Source organism: Columba livia, chromosome 21, assembly GCF_036013475.1.
Source record: "Columba livia isolate bColLiv1 breed racing homer chromosome 21, bColLiv1.pat.W.v2, whole genome shotgun sequence".
In the NCBI taxonomy this organism is placed as follows: domain Eukaryota; kingdom Metazoa; phylum Chordata; class Aves; order Columbiformes; family Columbidae; genus Columba; species Columba livia.
The window spans coordinates 6,410,475-6,426,148 of record NC_088622.1 but is presented as its reverse complement, the minus strand read 5'-3'; the positions used below and the strand labels follow the sequence as shown (position 1 = coordinate 6,426,148).

Below are 15,674 nucleotides of genomic sequence, written 5' to 3'. Positions count from 1 at the left end.
CCGGGCACCCACCACGACAGCGGCGACCGCCTCCATGAGGCGCGCGGCTGGCCCCACCCCCGGCGCCATGGCAACGGGGACCCGAGCCCCCGGTCCCTCGGCACACAGGCCACGCCCCTCCATGCCTAAGCCACGCCCCCGCTCGGGCCACGCCCCCTCTCGGCGTAGGCACTATGGCCGCATAGATCGCCCTTGCCGCAGGTGACCGGGAAGGAGAAATGTCCCGGTCCGGGCAATAAAACCGGTGGCATTTTGGGCTTAGTCCTCACCCGAATGTCCTTTAGGTCAGCGCTTCAGCAAAACATCTACTGAAACGCTCCCGCACGCACCAAAAACCAAGCAAAAGTGGCTAAAGGTTTTTCTGGTTTTCCTCCACAGCCCAAGCAAAGCTGCTGCAGATGAAGCAGTTCCCCAAGAGAGACAAGAAAGTACCCGAAGTCAAGATGGAGAAACCGCAAGGTCAAGTGGGTTTGTCCTGCAGAGCCGTCAGCACTGTGCAAGACCCTGGGAGCCTGGCCCAGGTCCCCATAGAGGGGGTAGATGAACCATCCCTGGAGACATCCCAGGCCAGGCTGGACGGGGCTCTGAGCAACCTGAGCTGGTGAAGATGTCCCTGTCATGGCAGGGGGGCACTGGGGAGCTGGGAAGGTCCCTTCAACCCAAATTGGTCTGTGAGTCTGTAGTAAAGAAAGAAACATCCCCAGCCCTGGAGCAGAGCGACGCTGCAGCGCCCAGCGCGGACCTTCACTGAGCAGAGTGTCTCCAAACACAACATACGGATGGTCCTGGACCTTCAAGAGCCGCTTCCTACTTACAGCACCACAACAGTCCCCGGAAAGAAGGGCCGGTGTCAGGCGGTGGTGGGACAGGAGCTCTCCAGGCCCCGGTTCAACCTCCCGCTCACCACGGGACCATCGCCCACATGGGACCACGGTGGCTGCGGCTTAGTCTGAGCTTTGGAAGGTTCCCCAGCCTGGGGACACGATGCAGGACAGCCCAGGGCTGTGCCCATGTGACCCCCAGACAGGAGGTGCCCAAGTTTTCTCTTCAAAACGTTGAGATTATTTCTGTGCTTCAGAATGACCTGTCACAGAAAGGCCAGAACGCGCCAAAGACGACGTTTGCTGCGCTTCTCCCACCCTTGTGCTAACGCTCCTGCAAGGACGCATTCAATTTACACAAGTTTTTAATATTCTCATCCTTGCTTGGAAGTGCAAGACCCAAAGCAAAGCCAATGGGAAGCCGACGTTCCCGCCGATTCCATACCGGGAGATGAAGAGACGCGGCTCTCGGAGCGCAGGGACCACGCGCAGGACATCCCACCGCCCTCTCCTTCCCCAGCCGCGCTCCCCAGGCACGCTGCCCACCCCTGTGGACGCTCACCGTCCGGTTCTCCCTCCACCCATGTAGAAATTGTTAATTTTTCTCCTGATTCAGTTACCGTCTGGATCTCAGCCCTCCCAACTCATCCCGACCATTTCTCCCATCACTAAACGCATCCTCCCCGCACCCCGACGACCCCTCAGTGCTCTTCCTGACCCACTAAACCCCTCCTCACCCTCTTTCTCCTGCTTTTCTGGGTTTCTCTTCCTCGTTTTATGAGCACACCTGATATTCAGGCAATCAGTGTCATTACGAAACCACTGCTGCCTTCTCCAGCGCTCGGTGGTTTCAAGCAGAGCACGGTGTCGCCTCCGGAGAGGCTTGAAAAGTGTGAGAACTGCGTTCTTGTGCGTCACTGTCTTTCTTTAGACTTCAGTGAACCGATTTCAAAGAAAACCATGTAAACAGAGACACAATGGTCAACGGTAAAGCCGCAGCGGAGCTTTCTTCACCACAGAATCGCACGCTTTGCTTCTTGCTTCAGGTCTCAAGGGACGTTCTCTCTGAAGTTGTCGCCACCGCGCTCTCCTTCATCCTCTGCCGCGCTTGTTTCACCATCCGCTTTCAATACCAGCTCGGTCACTCCCGTCACAAAACCTTATTTTCTGCAAAGCACCACTCGTTCCAGCCGACATTTCAAAAAGGAACTTTGAAGAGGCAGATTCAGGAAAATCTTTTATATATAGACATATATATATATATTATTTGTCCACCACCCAATTCTCCCAGAAATAAATCAATATATCATTTCCTCCTCTAGACACAAATACCATCCTTTGGAATGGTTTCATTTCAGTGTATTTTTCAAAGCAATCAACAGTAACCATCACCAAGCTGACACGGATTTGGACGGCAGCCGTTCCCACAGCGTCTCGCTGCGGATTGATTTATTCCCCTGTGACAGAATCGCTCCAGTTCCGCTCCCTCTCCAGCACAATCTCACCCGGTTCATTCAGAGTCGCTCCCTCAGACTTTCTTCTCTATGAACGCGGTATGTTGGCCCTGAAGGTAACTCACTATTTTTTCCTCTATTTCCATGCCCTGCGCTATTTCCTCCTCCGAAAGCGCTAACGGGGTCTGCGAGTCTTTGGTTACGATAGTAACCGCGGTTCTCCGCGACTCCAGGATATTTGCTACCACCACCTGGTGACGATATTTCTCCAGAGCCTGCCGCGATTTATGAATTAAGATCAAAGGATCCGTCTCCAGTTTAAAGGAAATAACGAACGCCTCCGGGGCCCATTCTTTGACGAGAGGAGACAACATTTTTGGCACCATCTTCATCGTGATCTACGGTGGGGAAAGACGGCAGAGAAAAGCGTCAGTGAAAACATTTATGACGTATTTTAATGAGAAATTGGGGCAGTGCCAGGGAAGTTCCGGCTTCACTTCACATTATATTTACACTGGGCCGTTTTCCAAGGCAGTGTTTGGCCAGATCTCACCAAACAAGGTTAAAATGTCACTGGCATGCACTGTTAGATTTAATTATCAGCCTGGTATTAAAAAGCAGCAGCGTGTTCTTAAGCGATGACACAGGCCCACAGTAACTGCATAAACATTTTGTTATTTAAGAGCTAAAACCCACTCTGGGAATATAAATACAAGGAGAGGAAGATTTAAAAAGGAGATTTATAACGGCAGAAGTCTGAGTTTTCAGCTCTCCAAAACGCAGGTAGCTTATCAAATCTCAACCCTCCTTCCTAGCAACAATTTATGGCACAAATATGCCAAAACACGGGGAAAAACGTTCTCCGGCTTCCTCACCTCTGGGTCCATCACTGAGAATCGGCTCCGATCCCACTAAAGATAAAGAATTAGGCCTCGCAACTTGTTAAAAGCTAATTAAACTAAACGAATTTGGGATCTGTTATACGCAGAGCTCTAGATCCACCTGCTCCCAGAGGTGAAAGGGGCCTGGGCACCAGAGACACATGTTAAGCCCTTGGGCTGTTAAGCACAACGAAGGCACCACAAGTGCCTTTAATGGTTGGACTGGCTTATCTTGAGGGTCTCTCCCAATCAAAACAACTCTGTGATTCTAAGAACTGTAATTTTGTCCTCTGAGACCCACCAGCTGCTCATCTCCGCCTTACGAGCACTTGCAGCTTTACAGGGATATTTCCGTGCGATTCTGCTCACGTGGAAATTCGCCCTCCTCATTTTCACTGAAAACACACTTTTTTTGGCCAACGAGCCATTGCTTTGCAACCATTCCCGTTGTCTTATTGGCAGCGGTGACTGGGACGCTGGGACAGGCAGATGCCGGGGAGGAGGACGGGGGGGCAGAGGGGACGTGCCCGGGGTCCCTCACCTGCAGGGGCCCCTCCGAGGACTGGATCTTGTGCTCGGGCATCTCCGAGGCGGGGATGTAGAAATCGGACACGGCGGCCGCCAGGTAAAACATGACGCTGGAGCCTGTGAGAGACACAACCGCGGTCACCCCGCGCTGCCGGGCCGTCCCAACAGCAGCCCCCTCACCCTGGGGACTGGTTGAGCCACCAACCCCCCCATACCAACTAAGGGAGCCCAGGACCCCCTCAGAGACCCACTGACACTGTCCTGAGTGGGGCAGCGCTGACCCCACACCGCGGGTCCCCTCAGACATGCTGTCACCCACCGCAGCCACCTCACCCCCTATCCCCAAGCCCCCAGGGATGACCCAGCCCCTAATTCCAGGGCACCAGAGGCCCCATGGGTCCCCTTGTCCCCACATAACTGGGCCCCTCATGCCAGAATCCCACAGTCATAGAATCACAGAATCATTTTGGTTGGAAAAGGTGATCAAGTCCAACCGTTCCCCGCCCCCGGCACTGCCCCATGTCCTGAGAACCTCATGTCCGTCTGTCCAGCCCTCCAGGGATGGTGACTCCAGCACTGCCCTGGGCAGCCTGTTCCAATGCCCCACAGCCCTTTGGGGAAGAGATTGTTCCCACATCCAACCTCAACCTCCCCTGGCGCAACTTGAGGCCGTTTCCTCTGGTCCCCGGCTCCCCAGAGGGGTCACCCCATCTCCCTCACAATAAGGACCCACCCCCAGGGCCACCCCTTTCTCCTCACTCCTGGGCTCCCGCTGTCCCCTCACACCAGGTCCCCGGTGCCTCCTTGTCCCGCCACGGCAGAACCTGACGGTCGCCGGGGCCACTTTGTTCCCTCACACTGGGTGTCCCCGTACCGAGGGGCGCCAGGGCGCGGGCAGCGGCCCGCAGCAGCGCCAGGTACTCCTCCAGCGCGGTGAACTCGATGGCCAGCAGCGCCCCCTCCTCGGTAGCCCGCCGGTATTCGCGGAGAGCGGGCAGCAGCGCGGGCAGGGCGGCGGTGTCGGCGGCCACGCCGGGGGGCGGCCCGGGGGTGAGGCGGAGGGCGTCGAGCAGGGCGGGCCCGTGCGGCGGGAGGGCCCTGGCCCAGGGGAAGACGGAGCGGGCGCGGTGCAGGAAGCACACGGCGTACCCCGCGGCCACCAGCCGCTCCGCCGAGGCGGCCCCGCGCCGCCCGCTGCTGAAGTTCTCCAGGAACCGCACGGCGCGCGCCTCCAGCGGCACCTGCGTCCCGCCCGACGTCACCAGCGCCACGCGCCGCCCGCGCGCCGCCTGCCCCGCCGCCCAGGCCCGCACACGCCGCTCCGCCGCCTCCTCCGCCCCGCCGGCCTCCGCCATGCCCGCCGCCCCTACTTCCGGCGGAAGCGCGCGGCCAAGCACGCCCAACCGTCGCCGCGTCTCCTCGGCAGAAGGGTCGCCTTGGCAACGGGGGTGGGGGCGGAGTCTCCTCGGCGGAAGTGTCGCCTTGGCAACGGGGTCGCGCTGGAGGGGCCCGGGCGGTGCGAGCTGTGCGGGGCCGCGGCCCGAGTGCGCTGTGCCCGCTGCCGCGTGACCGCGTACTGGTGAGGAGAGGCCGGGCGAGAGACGGGGCGCGGAGATCGGGGAGCAGGCCCGGGGCTCTGGAGCTGGAGGAGACGAGACTGAGGGGGACTCATTCATGGGGATCAAGATGGAAAGGGGGAGTGTCAGGAGGATGGAGCCAGGCTCTTCTGGTGACAACCAGGGACAGGACAAGGGGCAATGGGTGCAAACTGGAACACAGGAGGTTCCACTTAAATATGAGAAGAAACTTGTTGGGGGTGAGGGTGGCAGAGCCTGGCCCAGGCTGCCCAGGGGGTTGTGGAGTCTCCTTCTGTGCAGACATTCCAACCCGCCTGGACACCTTCCTGTGTAACCTCATCTGGGTGTTCCTGCTCCATGGGGGGATTGCACTGGATGGGCTTTCCAGGGCCCTCCCAACCCCTCACACTCTGGGATTCTGTGAGAGGAAGGGACAGACCCATATAAGGCTCAGGGCACGGGGAGAAGGGTGAGGACAACGCCCAGGAGGCAGGAACAGAGCCGGTGTGAGGCCCAGGGCACGGGGAGAAGGGTCGGGATGAGGCATCGCAGAGAGGAACAGGCTCAGGGCACAGGGAGAAGGGTCGGGATGAGGCTTGGAAGGCAGGAAAAAGCCCAGGACACAAGAGCAAGCCCAGGGCAAGAGCTGAGAGACAGGAACAAAGCCTGGGATGTGGTGTGGGGCACAGGGACAGGGCCAGAGGCAGGGACTGACCTCAGGACGAGGCTCAGGGCATGGGGAGAAGGGTCAGCAGGCAGAGCCAAGCCGAGGACATGGGCCAGGGCGAGAATTACAGAATCATTTCAGTTGGAAGAGACCCTCAGGATCATTGAGTCCAACCATAACCCAACTCCAGCACTGCCCCATGTCCCTGAGAACCTCGTCTAAACACCTTTTAAACCCCTCCAGGGATGGTGACTCCAGCACTGCCCTGGGCAGCCTGTTCAATGCCCCACAGCCCTTTTTGGGAATAATTTTTTTCTAATATCCAATCTAAACCTGCCCGGGCTCAACTTGAGCCCACAAGAACAGGGACTAAGGCTGGGATGCAGTCTGGACAGGGTGAGAGGCGGGGATTGACCCTGGGCTGAGGATCAGGACACAGGGACAATTCCCAGGACGAGGCTTAGGACAGAGGGCTAAAGCCTGGATCAGTGACAAGGCGCAGGACCAGGCTCAGCAGGATCTGGAGACTTCCAAGGTGCCCACACCAAGAGAGAGCAGTGCAGGGACCTTTCTAGGTGTTTACACACATGTCTTCACTTACACAGTGTCCTCAGTGAAGTCATATATTAAGTATCTATTCCATTGGTTTCACCACTTTTACCTGGGGTTTGTTTGGCTTTTGTTTTTTATGTGTTTTTTTTTTATATACCATTGTGTTTTAAGCGAAGAATTTGCTCAGACTGGACTGTCATAGAATGTCCTGAGCTGGAAGGGACCCGCAAAGATCGAGTCCAACTCCTGTCCCTGCACAGGACAACCCCACAGCTCACACCGCGTGTCTGAGGGCGGTTTGTGATAGGAGTTTTATGAGTGATTTAAGTCAAGTTTTAACACGTTGACTCAGCAGGACAGCGCTGCGCTCCCGTTTGGGAATACTGAGTATCCATTATATATATTCTTGGAGCAGCTGGTGGCCGTTGCGGGCGATTCTTGCCGTGAAAGCCCACAAGACACATCTTTCCTTTTGTCATTTCCAAGCAAACAAAAACACCATTCTGCCCTTACTTTGTTAGCGATGTAGACCATCAAAAAGCCGACTGGGTGAGCATCCACGAGCGAATATGTCAACTGCTGATCCCCATCCGTTCGACCCTCCCTTTTCTCCTTTCCGAAAAAGAAAGAAAGCACGGCGCGGAACAGCTGGCGAAGCGGCAGGTACGTACAAGTAAACCCACACCGCTTCAAAGGCTGCCGGTGAAACTTAATTAGAGCCTTTTTTCCTATATTTTGGTGTGCGTAGGGCTGCGAGGGCATCTCGTTGGTGGTCAGTGCTTAGTTGCTGAGCTTTAATTTATGGGTTTTGAGCAAAAAGTTGCTAATAAGGGGAGCGGGAGCATCCTCGCTCCGATTCAATGAGCCTCTTGCCTGTTGCGCAGCCCCTGCTCCATGGCCGGAGCTTCGGGTCTATCGCCTTGCGGGGTCGTTAGTCCGTTAGTCCCTCAGCATCTCATCCCGCTGATGAGAGGGATTCCCCTTTTTCAAAGTGGGGGGGCAAAGAAATACCGTGCTCTCCTTTGTTTCTCCGGCCAATTTTCAACGCCCTTTCCCACTAAATACCGTCTTTTATCTCAGCGTTTTGGCCCTGTGGGTGGTGCAGATGTGCGGCTCCTTTCCAGCCCCGCTGGTTTTACTCTCTTTTTTGTGTTGTTTTGTTTACGGGGTGGCAGGAGCTGCTTTCCCACCGTGTTGATATAACAAAATAACCCACCCAGATGCATCTGCTCCTTAACATTCTTGCCCAGAAAAATAAATCATCCTTCTATCGTTGCATAACTCCTAATTGCAGAATAATAGGACAACAGAACAGCTGAAGGTGCCACTGAGGAGAACATCATTAATCTGGATTTTACGTGGTGTATTGTTGTTCAGGTTGTTTGTGGGATGGGTGCTGGTGCTTTGGTGATGGGTTTGTTGCCGTGACATTTATTGGGACAAAGTCCTGCTGGGTGAGAGGGGGCGAGAGGCTTTAGGCTGCAGATTCCATGAGGTTTCGCAGGAACCGGACACTCGCATCACTCTGGAAATCACCAGCAAGACCGTTGGCCAAAGTCCGAAGAAGGTCCATCAGAAGGTCCATCAGAAGGTCCATCAGAAGCATAAGGATAAATGCAAAAGCTCCTGTGTTCCAGGTTGTGTTGAATTTGATCTTTTATAAAGCCTGCAAAGAAAAAACGAATCGAAATTTGTCTTCTTAGGGCTTTTGCGTTCTCAACTGCTTGAAGCTTTTCCACTTTTGGACGCCGATGTTGAAAGCATCTGGCCTTACATCGTTGATTTTACAGCAGCTGAATGTACAGGGTATACATCACAAAGCCCACATGACCGCCAGCTCAAGAAGTGCTCCTTGATTAGCTGGAAGCCGATAATTGGATTTGAGTGGGTTCCAGGGGAGGCAGCAGGAGGACGGGGCTGGTGGACACTGCAAACCCAAAGCTGGAGCTTGTCAAAGCCATAGAGACCACATTATTTTCGAAGCAGAGGTTTTTATGGGATCTCTAACAACCGTGTTACATCTGCTCTCCGACCTTTGTCTCCAGACTATTTCAATAAAATACATTCTGGGAACGGTATGTGCAGGGACACATTGTCTTCTCAGCGAAGTATGGGGGGAAAGAGCAAAGACACCTCATGACCTGCGATTTCTCACAGCGTGATGGGGTGTCGGGCTCTGCTCCCCAGGAACAAGCGCCAGGAGCAGAGGAAACGGCCTCAAGTTGCGCCAGGGGAGGTTGAGGTTGGATGTGGGAACAATTTCTTCCCCAAAGGGCTGTGGGGCATTGGAACAGGCTGCCCAGGGCAGTGCTGGAGTCACCATCCCTGGAGGGCTGGACAGACGGACATGAGGTTCTCAGGACATGGGGTGGGTTATGGTTGGACTCGATCTTGAGGGTCTTTTCCAACCAAAATGATTCCATGATTCTACACTAGCCCGCAGACAAAGCCTGGCTTATGTACAACAAGGAATAGGGTGGACGGTGTTAGGCCCGGACTGGCCGACAGGTGTTGGAAGAGCAGCACGGAGATCATCAGTTTATTTACCGCCCCGTCTTGGTGGCTTCGTCACGTCCAGGGAGGTGCTGGACTCGCCGTCCCTAGAGGTTTTTAAACTGAGATTGGACATGGCACTTAGTGCCATGATCTAGTAAACGGACTAGAGTTGGACCAAGGGTTGGACTCGATGATCTCTGAGGTCTTTTCCAACCCAGTTGATTCTGTGATTCTGTGATTCTGTGATTCTGTGATTCTGTTCCTATTCACAGAGCCCACAAAAACGCTTTCAAAAAGGCCTTTGAGCTCAAGAAAAAGCTGCGTCGTCTCATGATGATCAGAGGTAAAAAACCATCTGCTCGAGCCTGCCCATAGGGTTATTAATTTTTGGCCATTTCTACTGTAATTCCCAAACTCCTGCACGGTGTTTGTTTAGAAAACACAGCACCGGAGCCTCCGTCGTGCCCCGGGAAAGCTGCTGCGCGTCCAAACGCCCCGCGGCGCGACGCCGGCGTTACGAGCTCCGCGCTTGTCCGCGCTCCAAAGCTTTGTTGATAGCAATCTGCTTTAGTCAACAGCGCCGGGGGTGCTGCCCGCGGCCGCCGCCGACCCGACCCGGCTCCAAGTTTCTGTTTGCGGAACGGCCTCACCTGCCCGCGGGACAGGAGCCGCGTCCTGCGGCCCCGACCAGCGCCGCCGGCAGCCGGTTTCACCTCACAATGCCTGGAAACCGCCCTTCCTCCTTAAACCCTCGTTTCTCCGAGCGCTCTGTCGCTTTTGGTGCCCGGGAGTGAGTAAATGGAGGTGGGACCGAACCCCGAGTGTGTTCCCAGCCCGCTGGGAGCAGAGCTGAGGGGCCTCGGCCGCCCCAGCCCCGCTGCGTGGGGGCGTCTTCAGAGGAGCCTCGGTGATTGCAACACGCATGAAAAGGGCGCAAAGTGTGCGTGGCCGTGGGCCTGGAAACCAAAGCAAACCATCCCCCCGAGGCTTGGAACTCGGCCCCGGCTTAAATATTCAGCGCTGCAGGGTTTCTCTTGTCTCCGGCGCTTTCTTCTCCCGGGAGCCGGGCGAGAGTCGAGCCCTCAGCTTCTGGCTGCAGATGTTGGAGATACAGACATCACGGGAAAGACGCCGTGATCCTATCGACGGGGAGTTGAAAAGGAATGATCCTCATCTCCAGCACCTCCCCAGATGACAATCGGCTCCACACCCGCGGCCCAGAGCTGGTTGGGACGGAGAAAGAGCGGCGGCGCAGAAAAGGCAAACTGATAAATAGCAGTTTATTGCTGATAAACAACAGTTTATTGCTCCTTGCATGTGCTGGTTGTCCCCTGGGCACCACCAGCTCCCCAAACTCGGCTGGTTCTGGTGGGTCTGGTAGGTCAGGGCTGAGCGATGTGTTTTCCAGCTCCGGGCACGCTGGGGCGCGTTATGATCCAGCAAATGTCCCTTTGTCACAGGTGGGATGTCCAGGAAACACTCGCAGGTTCTTCTGGAGCTTCCCGGTCTCCTTCTGCCTCTCTCCGAGCACTTAACGCTCAGCAAAATGCCAAATCCTGACCTGGGAAGCGCTGGGATTTGGTTTTCCGCCCTCTGCCCGGTCCCGGCCGCCAACACGGAGGCAGCAGGGAGGTAAATGGGTGTTCTCATCCGAACAGAGAGACATTTGTTGGGCTGGAGGACGGACCGGATGCTGCACAGGGTGGAAAGACAATGTGTGGAGTGCCACACGTTGGATATAATCAATATCCATTAATTAAAGACCAATCTATAGTGTCTGTCCTGTAGTTCATTTGGGGATGAGAGTGGGGGAATTGTAGTGAGTCTGTAATTCAGCCTATTGAAGAGTTTTCTGATTAATATGAGCACTCAGTCTGGAGTTTATGTACACTATGAAATTTAGGGTCGAAAAGCGTCATCTCCTCCTTTTCTGGATTTTGCAGGCTTTTCCTCACCTTCTTCCTTCTGGTGACTCCTTTTCCATCATTGCATTTATAACTTCTTTCTGAAACTTCATCCCAAACAACTTATTGTTTTATGACTTACTTTCTTACCACCCACAAATCAGATTTATGAAGCAGCAAGAAGCGGGAAGCAGCTTTACGTATGGGAACCCTATGGATCCTGCCAGCAAACAGCAGCCCCGCAGACGCCGCTCGACCACCAAACGCGACCCGGGCGATGGATACAGAGGGACAATGTGATTTTTAGTGGCTTTCCAGGCTGTGCAGCCGAACTGTGTGACCCGGGAGCGCGCTGGCTGGCGCGGGGCCGCCGGCACGGCTCGCTGAGTCACCGGCGGCACCGGCAGCGCCGCCTTTGTCCGACCTGCCCTTGTGATGAGCAATTCCTGCGCTTCACAGCTTTTGTTGCACGGCCTCATTAAGCCCTTTCTCGTGGGCGGAAAGGATTCTTCGTCTCGCAAGGCACCGCGTGATGCCCAGAGCTGAAGCCAAACTCAAACACGACAGCTTTAAATTCCACCCGTTAATTACAGGCACGACGTTACAGTTTGCAAACTCGAACTTGTGTTAGGGACTTGAGCACAAGCCCTATGGGGAGAGGCTGAGGGAGCTGGGCTTGTTTAGTCTGGAGAAGAGGAGGCTTAGAGCTGAGCTCAGCACTCTCTAGAACTACCTGAAGGGCAGTTCTAGCCAGGTGGGGATTGGGCTCTTCTCCCAGGCATCAGCAATAGGACAAGGGGCCATGGGCTTCAACTCTGCCAGGGGAAACTGAGGCTGGAGATGAGAAAGCAATTCTCTGCAGAGAGAGTGGTCAGGATTGGAATGGCTGCCCAGGGAGGTGCTGGACTCACCGGCCCTGGAGGTGTTTAAACTGAGATTGGCCATGGCACTTAGTGCCGTGATCTAGTCAATGGACTGGAGTTGGACCAAGGGTTGGACTGGATGATCTGTGAGGGCTTTTCCAACCCAGTCCATTCTGTGATTCTGTGATTCTGTAAAAAGACACCGTGTGTTTTATTTCTCCTTATCTCTGTCCCATCACTGTGTTTCCCTGCAGAAATACATCATGGATGTGGCCTCCAGCACAGCCCAGGAGTTTATTTTGGCTGGCAAGCACAAAGAAGCCATCCCGGCCGCTTTCCACGCGCTGCGTTTCGGCAGCGCCGTGTTCGGCCCCCGTTCCGCGCAGCTGGTCCCGGCTTATCTGCTCTTGGCCGAGGCCTCCATTGGTAAGTATTGTCTAAATAGCAACGCTGGCAAGGGCAAGACCTCCCCGGGGTCAGGTTTCTGGTTTCCTTTTAGCAGCTCCCGTTCAACATTGTGCCTCAAGGGCGTTTCAGGGAGATGGGAGAAGCCCGCACACCCCCCCACTCCGCTTTGCGCGCGGGTTTGGGGAGAAGAATCACTCATCATGAAATCAATGAAATGTTTTCTCTGTTTCTACCATCCCCACAATGCTGTATGAAAGTCTCTTCCCCACCTCTGGGGTTTCATACCACTCTCCAAAGTGTTAAATTCCCAAGGGGGGGTGGTTGCGCTTTTATCTCAGGGAACCAAAGCCACCCTGAGGCCCTGGCAGCGGGGAACTCTCCGTCCATTACGCAGCTTTTCCCCATTGGCTGAGCTTCAAATGCTGTATAAAAGCCCCCAAACGCGGGCCCTGCCTGGGGGGGCCGCTCCGCTCCGCGGGGACGTACGGGACGTAAATCACTGCGCACACAATGCTGGCACAGCCCGGCTGTCCCGGGCTTGGCGTAACCGGCACGGCGAAGAAAACCTATCCCATGAGTAATTCTCGTGTGATAATACCCGAGTCATTAGCGGCCGCCCATCGCCGGCCTGTTTTGAGCACGTGTTTCAGAGAAATGGAATGCGAGACGCGGCTTCTCGTGTAGGGAAAGCAAAGGGCGAGCGGGCGGCGGTGGCTCCATTTCTACACACGAACTGGCCGTTGGTGCGGGTTTGTCGGTGCGTTGCAGGCGCTGGGGATGTCCCGCAGGCCGGCCGGTACCTGTCGCAGGCGCAGTGGATCGTGCTGGGCGCCCCGGGCTGCGGCGGCGCCATCCAGTCCCGGCTGCAGCGCGGGCTGGGCCAGCTCCGCGTCGCCGAGGGCAACCTGCAGCAGGCCCTGCACCACCTGGCCAGCGACGTAAGGCGCACGGGCACGGCCCTCGGGCTTGATGCTTTGCTTTCCATTTTGCTTTCCATTTTTTCTCTCTGTTTCCTTTCCGTTTCCCTTCCATTTTCTTTCCATTTTTACTTCCATTTTCTTTTCATTTTTCTTTCCATTTTTATTACAATTTTCTTTCCATTTTCTTTCAATTTCCTTTCCATTTTCTTTCCATTTTTATTTCCATTTTTATTTCCATTTCCTTTCCATTTTCTCTCTATTTACTTTCTATTTTTTCCATTTTTCTTTCCGTTTCCTTTCAATTTCCTTTCCATTTCCTTTCTATTTCCTTTCCATTTTCCTTCCATTTCCTTTCCACTTCCTTTCCATTTCCTTTCCATTTTTCTTTCCACTTCCTTTCCATTTTCTCTCCATTTCCTTTCTATTTTTTCCATTTCCCTTCCATTTCCTTTCCATTTTTCTCTCCATTTCCTTTCCATTTCCTCTTCATTTCCTTTCCATTTCCTTTCCATTTTCTCTCCATTTCCTTTCCATTTTTTCCATTTCCCTTCCATTTTCTTTCCATTTTTATTTCCATTTTCTTTCCATTTCCTTTCCATTTTTCTCTCCATTTCCTCTCCACTTCCTTTCCATTTCTCTCTCCGTTTCCATTCCATTTCCTTTCCACTTCCTTTCCATTCCTCTCCACTCTACAATTCTTCCCTCCCTGACCCACCCAGACGGATACGGACACCCCGGCGGGGACATTTGTAATCCAGATTTTAGGTACCGAGCGGGTTCACGTTACAAACCCCCAAACCGTGTTACCCACGTTGCCTTTTACCACTTGTTCCCCAGACCCCACTTTACTGCCTCTGCTCACACGTCCATTTATCCACTCGCTCCCAGCCCGGAATGAACACACATTCCCACCCCACACGGGGTTATTCGCTCTTTATTCACCAAGTTAAACCACTTTCTATCTTACCTCTCATTTTCCCCAACGCTGCTCAGTCAGGTAACACTTCTCCATCAGCCACCATTTAAAAAATACCCAATTTAACTCTTTAAACATCCAGTTCAACAGCATTTTCCCCAACTGGCCCTTTTTAGCCCCAGAGCGGTGTGCCGGGCCGTTCTGAGGATGCTTCACCCGTCATTTGATCCCCCAAATGCCAACAGATTCCACCGCATCCTATTTATGTCCGCGCCGCCTAAATTTACCCAGCGCGGGGCGATGTGTCCCCACCGGCGCCGGATCCGACGGTGCCTTTGTGTGGGTGTAAACCACCACACGCACGCACTGAACCCTCTCTGTTATCATATATATCACATACGCCACGTTGCCTTTGCTCAGCCCACAAACCCTTATGGCAAACACTCCCCGCGCTGTTTATTTAAGCACCTGGAACGCGGCGCGTGAAAAAGCGACAGGTAATTTACTGATTCCTTTTCCTAGTCGCCGGGTACGTCAAAGGCTGAACTTTGGCTGCGTGTCCGGGATCTGCTGAGAGTCACACGTCGGCTCGGAATAGCCGGAATGCAACACGTCCTTCCCACCCCCGGCAATGCGGGGGCAGGACGGACCGGGGGACACGGGTGCGGAACGCAGGACGGGCTGGGTGTAAAACCCCAAATGTACCTTATAGCAGCACATTCTCCAGTTGTCGTCAGGTTTAAACACTAAACCCTGTTTCCCCGAAAATAAGACAGGGTCTTATATTGAGTTTTCCTCCAAAAGATGCATTAGGGCTTATTTTCAGGGGATGTCTTATTTTTCCATACGCAACAATCTGCATTTATTCAAACGCAGACATGTCATCACGTTCTGGAACATCCGAACTCTCCAAACCCTGAATTCCATTGTTCATTTCTTGTGACTATTCCCTTTTTCCATATACAACAACCTACCTTTATTAATGAACAAAACATCAACATTTATTCAAACACAATCACGTCATCATCTCCCGGAGCATCATCGTAACTCTCCAAACCCTGTTGTCCCTCTGCATTCTATTACCAATTAATTTTACCTTTTTAACATTCTTGAACACTATTTAAATCAAGTTTTTAATGAACTGTAGCTAGGGCTTATTTTTGGAGCAGGGCTTATATTTCAAACAGCCTGAAAAATCACGCTAGGGCTTATTTTCAGGGTAGGTCTTATATTTGGGGAAACACGGTACTTACACCAAAAAGAATACTTGCAATATTATTAAACCGTAATAAAGAATTTCCCAGGTTGAAATGACCATTAAACTCCTACATTTATGTTATCAATCTTAATTTCAGGTTTACCTCGCTAGTTCTACATTCGGCCTCAAATCCCTGGAGGCCGCCATGGGGTATTTCCACATGGCGAACGTCTTCTTTCGCCAGAACAAAATGGACATCGCAAACTCGCTCTACGCCAAGGTGGGCAAAGCCAAAGGTTACCCTCTCTCTATATATATGATTTCTCAAGTTCTTCTGGGCTTTTTCCGCTGTTTTTCCCATTCTGGCTACTTTTAATACCCCACACCAGCGGTTACAAAGAGTCGCTGAGGAGTTTCTGTAGCCGGGACGTGTGGCCGAGCAGCCGGGTACAAACAAACCACCTAAAATTTACCCTGAGAATCAATGAA

General features: G+C 53.7%; 3 protein-coding genes and 1 long non-coding RNA gene across 5 annotated transcripts in view; 2 read left to right on the top strand and 2 right to left on the bottom strand.

Annotated features, from left to right (window-relative positions):
• CCDC30 (coiled-coil domain containing 30) overlaps window positions 1-394 on the bottom strand; it is a 46,229-nt gene extending 45,835 nt beyond the window's left edge. For both annotated transcript variants that reach the window (XM_065038167.1, XM_065038168.1), the window contains exon 1: window positions 13-394. In XM_065038167.1, the coding sequence (XP_064894239.1) occupies window positions 13-123 (111 nt within the window). In that variant the 5' untranslated portion in view covers window positions 124-394. The remainder of the gene's footprint in view (window positions 1-12) is intronic.
• Window positions 165-2,423, top strand: LOC135575978 (uncharacterized). The gene is made up of 2 exons (XR_010467504.1): window positions 165-284; window positions 379-2,423. It is a non-coding gene; the product is annotated as an uncharacterized LOC135575978 (long non-coding RNA).
• Window positions 2,046-5,375, bottom strand: PPCS (phosphopantothenoylcysteine synthetase). The gene is made up of 3 exons (XM_005514507.4): window positions 4,559-5,375; window positions 3,698-3,801; window positions 2,046-2,673 (listed from the first exon to the last, which is right to left on the bottom strand). Exons 1-3 carry the CDS (start codon window positions 5,358-5,360, stop codon window positions 2,350-2,352), a joined length of 1,230 nt encoding a protein of 409 aa, XP_005514564.2. The 5' UTR covers window positions 5,361-5,375; the 3' UTR covers window positions 2,046-2,349.
• ZMYND12 (zinc finger MYND-type containing 12) overlaps window positions 4,627-15,674 on the top strand; it is an 18,021-nt gene continuing 6,973 nt past the window's right edge. The window contains exons 1-5 of the mRNA XM_065038219.1: window positions 4,627-4,989; window positions 5,111-5,263; window positions 11,998-12,169; window positions 12,836-13,089; window positions 15,343-15,465. Of these exons, the coding sequence (XP_064894291.1) occupies window positions 4,627-4,989; window positions 5,111-5,263; window positions 11,998-12,169; window positions 12,836-13,089; window positions 15,343-15,465 (1,065 nt within the window). The remainder of the gene's footprint in view (window positions 4,990-5,110; window positions 5,264-11,997; window positions 12,170-12,835; window positions 13,090-15,342; window positions 15,466-15,674) is intronic.

Excerpts from the sequence above, each read along its gene's own strand:
- PPCS (XM_005514507.4), bottom strand. The coding sequence starts at position 5,360 with ATGAATGAGTCCCCCTCAGTCTCGTCTCCTCCAGCTCCAGAGCCCCGG. Across the intron at positions 3,802-4,558 it reads CCGCGCCCTGGCGCCCCTCG|GCTCCAGCGTCATGTTTTAC; the intron begins GTACGGGGACAC and ends TGTCTCTCACAG. Across the intron at positions 2,674-3,697 it reads CCTCGGAGGGGCCCCTGCAG|ATCACGATGAAGATGGTGCC; the intron begins GTGAGGGACCCC and ends TCCCCACCGTAG.